Source organism: Pygocentrus nattereri, chromosome 22 (genome assembly GCF_015220715.1).
Source record: "Pygocentrus nattereri isolate fPygNat1 chromosome 22, fPygNat1.pri, whole genome shotgun sequence".
In the NCBI taxonomy this organism is placed as follows: domain Eukaryota; kingdom Metazoa; phylum Chordata; class Actinopteri; order Characiformes; family Serrasalmidae; genus Pygocentrus; species Pygocentrus nattereri.
In genome coordinates, this window is record NC_051232.1 from 12,684,156 (window position 1) to 12,694,155 (window position 10,000).

The 10,000-nt window shown below is 37.1% G+C and overlaps 1 protein-coding gene across 3 annotated transcripts in view; it reads right to left on the reverse strand.

The window, feature by feature from the left end:
• Positions 1-8,037, reverse strand: part of LOC108439194 (CD209 antigen-like protein A) — an 8,081-nt gene extending 44 nt beyond the window's left edge. Inside the window, exons 1-5 of one of the 3 annotated variants that reach the window (XM_017717455.2) lie at positions 7,802-8,037; positions 6,129-6,317; positions 4,626-4,762; positions 3,299-3,405; positions 1-1,883 (exon numbers count right to left, since the gene is read on the reverse strand). The exon at positions 1-1,883 is cut by the window's left edge and continues 44 nt beyond it. In XM_017717455.2, coding sequence (XP_017572944.2) covers positions 1,742-1,883; positions 3,299-3,405; positions 4,626-4,762; positions 6,129-6,317; positions 7,802-7,949 — 723 coding nt within the window. In that variant the 5' untranslated portion in view covers positions 7,950-8,037 and the 3' untranslated portion in view covers positions 1-1,741. Of the gene's footprint in view, positions 1,884-3,298; positions 3,406-4,625; positions 4,763-6,128; positions 6,321-7,801 lie in introns of all 3 variants that reach the window. The other 2 variants (XM_017717454.2, XM_017717456.2) reach the window with 2 other exon arrangements.
• Between the last annotated feature and the right edge of the window lie 1,963 nt (positions 8,038-10,000).

Here is a 10,000-nt window from a genome sequence, read left to right on the forward strand (position 1 = left end):
TTGTAAAAGGAAAGCAACAAGGCACAAGTATGTACAGCAGGTGAAATAAGTAAATGGTGAACATGTCACCAATTTTCTAAGTTAATATATTTCCAAAAGTACTATTGACATGAAATTCTCACCAGATGTCGGTAACAACCCATCCAATTCAAACATGCAAAGAAATCAAACCATAGATGTCCATAAATTATGTCTAATAATGAGAAATGACACAGGGAAAAAGTATTGAACACATGAAAAAAAGAGAGGTGCACAAAGCCATGGAAAGTCATGACATCAGCTGAAATCCATCAGTAATTAGAAAGCAATCCTGCCACTTAGTGCAAATTAATATCAGCTGGTTCAACTGATGGCCTATAAAAAGGTGTCTCATTACCAAGGTGCCACACAAGAAACATCTCACGATGGGTAAAACCAGTAAGCTCTCTCAAGACCTTTGCAACCTTATTGTTGCAAAACATACTGACGGCATTGATTACAGAAGAATTTCTAAACTACTGAAGGTGTCAGTGAGCACTGTTGGGGCCATTATCCGGAAGTGGAAAGAATATCATTTCAACATAAACTGGCCACGACCAGATGCTCCCCGCAAGATTTCAGACAGAGAATTATCAGAAGAGTTGTCCAACAGCCAAAGACCACTTATGGAAAGCTACAGAAAGACCTGGAATCAGCCATTACAATTGTGTCAAAGATAAGTAAAGCAAAACAATAAGAAATGCATTCAACTGCCATGGCCTGTATGGACGCTCACCACGCAAGACTCTATTGCTGAAGAAAAAGCATATTGAAGCACATTTAAAGTTAATTAAAGTAAGGATGAATGGACAAATCTTGATTAAAAAAAGAGACATTCTTAATAAAAATCTGCTGCCATCTACCAGGATGATGATGAAACGAGGGTGGACATTTCAGCAGGACAATGATCCCAAACACAAAGCCAAGGAAACTCGACTGTTTTCAGAGAAAGAAAATAAAGCTGCTAGAATGGCCCAGCCAATCACCTGACCTGAATCCAATTGAAAATCTATGGAAGGAACTAAAGCCCAGAGTTCATAGAAGAAGCCCACAGAACCTTGAGGATTTGAAGTGTTTGTGTGGAAGAATGTGCCAAAATCACACCTGAGCAATGCATGCGACTAGTTTCTCCATCAGTCTTGAAGCTGTCATCACCAACAAAGGCTTTTGTATGAAGTATTACATGAATTTCAGTAAGAATTTCATTTCTCATTACTGCACAACTTCATTTATGGACATCTATAGTTAGATTTCTTTGCATGTATAGATTGGATGGGTTGTTACCGACATCTGGTGAGAATTTCATATCAGTAGCACCTTTAGAAATATATTTACTTAAATTGTTGATGTATTCAATACTTTCACCCACTGTATAGTGCTGTACATGATTCGGATGTCAAGAATGAGTTTTTACACAAGTACGGTTAAAATGTGGTCAAAATAATGTTAGCACATGTCATTGCAATGACACAATTTGGCTCTTACAACTTTCATTACTTACACAACCATGGGTTGTGTTATAAGGATTGCAGCACAAGAACCAGCTTTCTGAAATACATTATAGAAATAGTTCCTTCTAAACAAATGCTTGGTAAATGAAAGGCAATGACCACATTTTTAAGATTATTTTATGTAATAAAACTGTTGTCTACAATAAAATTGCTAGTGACAACAACATTTTAAGAGACAAATCTTATATTTCAGTTCTCAATAGGAGACTTGGTTACAACATTTTCTTCTCGCAGATACAAAGCATTTTAGTTTCACAGGAAGAATCAGCCCAGTTTGAGGGACTCTCATCAAAGCCACTTAGAGCACAGTCCTCATTTTTGTTAAAATCATTGGGTTCTCCTTTAAACCAGTACCTGAAAACAAAGAGAATCAGAAGGCCATCAATGTTTCTCATCCAGAGCTGCAGACTCTTAGAACTCATGTAATGTGGCAATTAAAATAGTAAAATTTAAAGTAAAAAAAAAAAACAAACATAAAATTCAACTATTAAATGATTTATTGATTGATTTTATATGTTCATTTATTTGATTCTTGTGATGCTACACTCGTCAATCTCACTCATCATAACAAAACTCTAATTTAATGATCATAGCACAGGGAGAAAAGTAATGTGCTAAATAAAACCCCAGGCAGATGTAACTTTAGTATTTTCCTGACTGGCAACACAGGCTCTAACCCCTCTTAGTCGGCTTAGAGAAGGTCCCACCAACTGGAAATTAAAACGTCAATTAAAACAGTCACTTCTCAATTATATTGAGGGTTAATCTAACGCAGTAGGACTTCTCTTCAGCTCCTGAAGTCCTAACCAAAAGGACAACTCATTTAGCTACATCTACCTAGATGCCACAGAGAAACAAATGGCGTTTTCCGCCAGGCTTGTTAAGATTATAAGCAATGTTTTTCCAAAACCTTGACAGTGAGACAAGAATAGTGCTGCAGTACTTGCAGGGTTTGAATACAAACATTATTCTATAAATAAAAATGAACTACAAATGACAGACATGCAGTTGTAGTTACCTTGAATGAGGCACAATACAGGGCAGCTGATTAGAACAGAGGATACATATAGCAGTCTTAACAGAACAGCAATTAAAACAGCATAGTAGGTTTGTGTGTCTTTATTTATCCCATTGTTATTGTCAAATGCTGCCTGCATAAATATCATCATTAAAAAGTGTGAAGTATGAGTCTAAAGGTCAGTAAAGATAGTTAGTTAGCCGTGTGCCCATGACATTGTGGTTTGACCACTGAACTAAATTTCTCATAGTTGGTTCATTTACTTCACGTTTAAATTGCACTCGGCTCTGGCAACAGAAATATTGACAATAAAGCATAAACAAGCAACTAGTTTTGGTGAGATTCAAAACACATCCTCTACAAAGAACACACTTCTTATGTCTTGTATTTTAAGGCAGATTTTGGGTTTATTTGCTGAATTGATTATATTGAAAAAAATCAGGGCACATTTTTAAAATGTCTTTAGAAATTGAATAAATGGAAACTGCACACTAAAATTTGGAGGACAATGAAACATTCAAGTGTGTTCTCAGTAGAGGACGTGCCGACTTATTTTCAATTAGGAAATCAACAAAACATGTCATTTGACCAGTAGAGCGAAATGTTTTCCACACAACTGTAAACTGACTTCAACCTTTACTACTTATTCAGTGCCATGTATATTTATCATGCCGTGTTATTTATTTCATTCTTTATTTATGTAATTCATTTTGCCAGAAAAGTTCAGAGTTTAGTTCAGGAGATCTCTTACCCAGTAGTCAGTGCTGAGTCGTCCACCCATTTCCAGACCCCCTCTGAGGCCTGATCAGTCAGACCAATCCAAGCTTGTTTTTTATTTCTCAGCTTGTCGACAAAGTCCTTTTGGGTTTTTACAACAGGCAGCACATTCTCAGTGAAACAGTCACAAACTAGAAAAAGTTCAGTCACATATAAAAGATCCAACGATCAACTCAGAGCAGCTCTCAGCCGCAGAGCATTACAGAGATAGAAAGAGGAGAACGTGAGCGGCACACAAGGAACATACTTCAAATGGCCTTCGTTCTTTTTCAAATGAACTAAAGAAAACAAGGTTATTATCAGCTGCCAATCATGACTCCTGACATCTCAGCGTTTCACAACTCCGCTTCAGTCTGAGGGAACAGCTGATTAGCTAGCTGATTCTAGCTGGACAGGTACTTTTTGGCGCATATACGCTGCACAGAGTTGTTCCACTTCACATGAGTAAAGAGCCATCAGAGCCATCAGTACATCACTCAAACAGAGTTTAGAAAGTGTTGTGCTGTAAAACTCAGAGCATCATTTGACTGTAGCACAAAAACGATAAAGTTAGTAACGGTAAAGTAGTGCCTGGACTGGACTAACTTAAAAATGCATTTGCAACAATACATTCACTCCTCGATCTCACCTTACAGATTAAACTACATCAGGTAGGTTATTCAGTCAGTTTCTCACAGAATGCAATCGGATTCTACTCTGTCTAATACAGGAAAAATACATTTCTGAGTGTGTATGAAGTTATTACAATTATTAACAGATGAGTATATCACAGTAGAGCAAATCAAAGCTGGAAAAACTGCTGTTAATGATAAAATGATAAATGTTATCCTTTAAAAAAAGAAGATAACTCATTTAATTTCTTAGACAAACTGTATTACTGAATAACTGTAATCCAGCAGTTTCCCTAGTTCAATTCTGCCATAGAGTATATTACAATAATCATAACAGTAACAAGCATTAATATAAAGGTGACCATTTAAATTATATTTCTGTGCCTTAAAGCTTTTTTTTTTTTTCAAAAATGAGTACTGATGTTCCATTTTACCGTACTGTGACAGTGAAAGTATCCTTTGTCAGTGTACAGTCAGTAACTGAGAATCTAGGAAGCGCACCAGAATATTACATGCACCTAGAGTTGGGCAAACAGGCCAATATTTTTTGCTATAAATCATGAAAATTATGTCCCAGTATGTTTTATATCAGATATCATCAGTACTGCAGGACAACTGCATGTGTCATTGCATAGACTGCATAATTTCTTCTGTTTAATCTGATTTCATGTAGTGTACCTCTTGTCTCACCTGTTCCGCTCTGCTGTTTATGATCACCAGGTCAGCTCCCCTCATTCTGCAGTAGCTCCTAGACGTATTCCAGGTGTTCTCATTGATAGAGATGTGGTAAAAACTGGAGCCGTTGTATGTCCATCCAAACTGGCAGGCTTCATCCATGCATGGAATTCCCAAAGATAAAATGAGATGTATCAGTGCGCAGCATATTGTCTCTGAACAAAGATCTAAAAAATTTTAACTTCACAGGAGAAGGAAAAGTTCTTAGCATTTCTTTTAAGTTAATGTAACATGATTTTATTCCATGTCATTGTTGACAATTTCTATTTTTTTTCCATGTAAATAATGCAAATAGGAATTATGGGTTTCAAAGTATGTAGTAATAATAATAATAATAATAATGAAACAAAAAATAAAATGTTATGAAATCAAATGTGAATTGGGGTTTCAAATCATGCTAATACATGATAAAATAAAATAATATTAAAAAAAAAAAAGATTCATGGTTTTATCCCAACATTGACGATATGCTAATTTAACAATACATTTATGGCAGCGTATTCAGGACTTAAATTTTGAAAAATGCTAAGTAACATCCTTTGTATTTACAATTGCTTTTCCCCTTTATATGTTAGCAATACTGTATTATTAACGTCTGGTTAGGTGCTAACTACATGTCATTGGCTCTGTATCTGTACTCAACACAATGACAAAGTTGGCTCTAATCTGATCTAATCGAATGTGAGTGGGCATCATTTAAGACATCATTCAAATTCGGGTGTAAAACGTGTTTTTGCATTTTCATTTCTGTGTAGAATGGCTTGAAAAGTCAATATCCTTTTCGATGTTACGTATTCTTGACTCCTCATATTAAAAATGGAAAAACAGCATTTTTTGCGCATTTGCAGTTGCATTTCCCTCACCATCACACTTCAGCTCTGCCAAAATGAAAATGTATTTGCAGCCCTGATAAAATGAATATAATAAGCTTAAACTAAACAGTGATTCTTGTGCAGCCACAAGCTCTTCTAGTTGAAGAAAAGAATCCCTTCCACATTCCAGACGACAGCATATCACTTTCAGCAGAACTATAGTCAGCCTGGTTGGCAAGTATTAAAATGTCACTAGCAACAGTTGCTATTGCTACATTTGTAGTCACGTCCTCACGCTAAAAAGCCCCTCCTGACGTCCCACCCACAACGTTTGATTGACAGGAGTGGTTCACTGACAGCGTTTGCACTTGCAAATGAGCGATTGTTATTGTTATGTTATTTTGTATGTCAGACTATAAAAGACAGTGAAAATAAAATGTCAGAACCATATTAAATTATTTTCCAAGTGTCATACACAGAAATGCAAATATATGCATTTGAATTTGAATTATGCCCTACATCATGCACACTCACAATGGAAAAGAAACTGTATGTAGACCATTTCATTAGCATATTTCAATTTGCATTCCAATTTGAACACAGTAAATAACACATTACAGTGCACATCAGAAGCTGAACTACACACCCTGTTCTGAAAACCATTTTATGTTTTGTGCTGTCTCTGCAACCACGTTTTCATAACTTCTCTCTAAGTGGGCTCTCTCTGTAGTCAGCAGGTAGAACTTGACACTTAAAACTGTGGTAGCAGTAAGCAGAAGAACACACAGCAGCCCCAGACACACGACGGGCAGTCTGCAGCATTCTGTCCTGATACCTACTTGAAAAGGAAAAAGATATTTATTATTGACTGTTTTTAGCTTTATTATTGAAACTGTAGCTATGTTATTACATCTACTACAGGGAGCACATATAATGATGGCAGTTTCCTGCAGATGTAGAGTACAGTATATTGGGCAAATGGATGGATGGATGGATGGATGGATGGATAAATCCAGAAAATAAACCATAAATGTGCATTAAAATGTGCACATTTATGTGCACAATTCCAGAAATTAGTGAATTATAAACCTATGTTGACTGTTCAGATTGTCTGTGGAAATAATAACAAATTACATTTATATAGCGCCTTTCATAATAATGCATATTGTGTTCACCGGGTCAAAGAAGTAAAGGACCATCCAGATTGTTAACAGTGTAAAGTTTAAAAGTCAGGGTCTGTCATGGTTTTATGGGTAACCTGCACATTTGCAATAGCACAACTCTGAACACATTTTGAAGTGACATATGCGGTCTTCTAGATGACGTCTTTTTCAGGGACGTCCATGCTTATTTCAGCCTGTCACATTCAGCACGTCTTACAACAGAATGGGTTCATAATCAGAGAGTATAGGTGCTAGACTGACCTGCCAGTCTCCATATCAAAACAAGCACTGCATTATTTAACTCAAAATACAACAATGAATGCCTCTTTATTGGGTACACCCACCTTGTTTCTACACTCCTTGTTAATTTTATCAGCTCCACTTACTATATAGGTGCACTATATAGGTTCTACAATTACTGACTGTAGTCCATCTGTTTCTCTGATACTTTGTTATCCCCCTTTTACCCTGTTCCTCAATGGTCAGGACCTCCACCAGACCACCACAGAGCAGGTATAATTTGGAAGATGGATCATTCTCAGCACTGCAGTGACACTGACGTGGTGGTGGTGTGTTAGTGTGTGTTGCACTGGTATGAGTAGATTAGACACAGCAGTGCTGCTAGAATTTTTAAACACTGTCCACTCACTGTCCACTTTATTAGACACTCTTACTTTGTTGGTCCACCTTGTAGATATAAAGTCAAAGACAGTAGCTCATCTATTGTTTGTGCTGGTCATCCTCTAGTCCTTCCAGGATGCTCCCCACAGGACGCTGTTGGCTGGATATTTTTGGTTGGTGAACTATTCTCAGTATAGCAGTGACATGGAGCTCTGCTGTGTTTGATCCACTCAGACCAGAGCAGCACACACTAACACCACCACATTAGTGTTACTGCAGGTCTGAGAAGGATCCAAAATGAATATCATGTTTTGTTTAAGATGTTTTATTCAATACTTCAAGAATTTTGTGAATAAGAAATGAAGCAAACGATAATATATTGCAGTGATTAGTATTTAGATGGCTGACATACGTAGGTATGTATGTAGGACATGACAGGTGTACCCAATAAACCAGCCACACAAAACCACTCTCTCTCCACTACCTCAGCTCATAAACATGTTTTTCCATGAAATAAGTGAATTTACAATGCTACCTGTATGTTGGGTTTGCAGGGTCTTCTTTGTGTTGGCATACACCGGTTCTGTGTTGTGGTCTTCACTTCTAATATTGTCTATGCTGTCATATATTTCCACCACCATGTCCACCCGATCTTCTTTCTTCAGTTTGGCACTTCGAATCATCTCTCATTTATAATGTTCCACTAATGTGCTGAATTAGTGCTACTTTAGAGTCACGCTTCTTGGCTTTCATGCTTTAATTACTGCAGTATTGCATATAAGGAAGTGGAAAAGTTACAAAACATTAACTGAGCTGCCACATATGACCTAATGGAGATTGCAAAAGTGATAAAACTGTCATCCTGTTTTTAGCACAATGTTCTTATCCTCTAAGAATCCTAGACTTGAGTAAATATGCAATACATTAGTCAGGATATCACTGTAACCACCACTTTATCTACGCTGTAATGTTTCATTTTAAACACTTTAGCTACACTAGGTCTTTTACACTGTTGAAATAATGAATTTTAATTAGTTTGCTTAGTTAATCATGATTAATCATACTCATTTTGTCTGCTCAATTTGACCCTAAAGAGAGATTTTCTCCTTTTAAAAAGCAGAGCTGTATAAGCCTCAGCAGAAGGTAATTATTAATCCAATATGAACCTGAACATCATGAATCTGAAATCACTTGAATGCAAGGTACAGCACTGATGTCCAGTGAGAGCAACACTAGCTACAACTCCTCTGACCTCCGGCTCTCATACCTCTGTTACGTCTTGTTCCAAGGGGGACTGGAACTCATCATTTTGCTATTGCTGTTCATTGATTCATCTATATTTCTCATGCAAGCAGTCCAACATAGTGTGCACTGATACCAATACCATATTCATATTGGCGTAGATGGAACCTAACAACATGTCGGTGGTGTAGGTTGACAAGCAGCAGTAAAAATGCTTATTGCAAGATCTGTAATACCAGTATTTCGAGGCAAGGCAGTTACAGTGGATGATATACAAGTTCCTAAGCTATAGATTTACAAATATGTCATAAATGCAGAACATAAAGCAACCTATAAACAGTGTAAAACATGCTAACTGGAGTCAAAGTCTGTTAATCCAGGATGTCATTGAGGGAGCAAACATTAGAGAGACATATGAAAGGAGCAGCAGGTCTCTTGGGATAATGATAGCCTTTAAGTTTAGTTTGGCCTTTAGCATAGCAGCCCTTCCCATATCACCCACTACCCCTTCTTGCTGTGTACCTCCCTCTGTCAGCTGCACCACACTTTGGCAAGATCTCATGGCCTTTTGCTTCAACAAAGCTAAAAAAGCATGCAGCTCAACCCTGCTGCTGACAGCAAGAACAGTTTGTGATCATTATAATTATGTCAATGATTTGATAATAAATGAAACAATATAGTAGTTACTTCAGCTTAAAAGCTCAAGTTTTTGAAACAGAGTTCTTGTCATGTTTACTTATACTTGTGTATTCAAGTCCACATATCATTTCAAACTACTTGAAAAACTGCATTTCAAAACAATTCATTTGAGGCAATGAGTTGCTGTAGCTGAACTTGTCGGGGGTTAAAGTAGAGAGGGGGCCTGGCTACAGGTTGCAGGTGCCAGCTAGGAAACATTATGTCCCAGAGACGTTTCTATATAGAGGTTGACAAACACCAACTAGCGTACTGCATAGAAGATACAACAACCAGAGACTAGATTTAACATTTAAAATGCAACACATGACTTCACATTTAACTGCCATGTTACTATAACAACTGACAGCATTCTGCAGTGGGTAAAGGCTAATTAACCACAGGCCTGCCTTTTACAGCAATGAGAGCAGACATCTTCAGTGAATAGTTTAAGATGATTGGGATGTTCTCATTATTTTCTCCAAATAATTCAACTTTGTTTTCTTTGTCAAAGTCAACTTTACTGCTTTACTAACTTGCTATAGCTTTGCTATAGCCAACACTTGCAGGGGCAATGCTGAGTTTACATGTTGGCACTGGACAGAAAGCATTGGTTTGTGCTGTATTGCAAAGTGTTAGTGTTAATACTTTAACCCTGCTTCATGACCTTGGCATAACCATGCCATAAACATGCCATGTGCGGTCATTTGTCAGATTATGCCCAGTTATAATACTACAAGTGTCATGTAACCGTTACAGTTTATTGTACTGAAAGATACTGTACTGTTTGCTGTCATTATGGCTGATTAGAGTACAC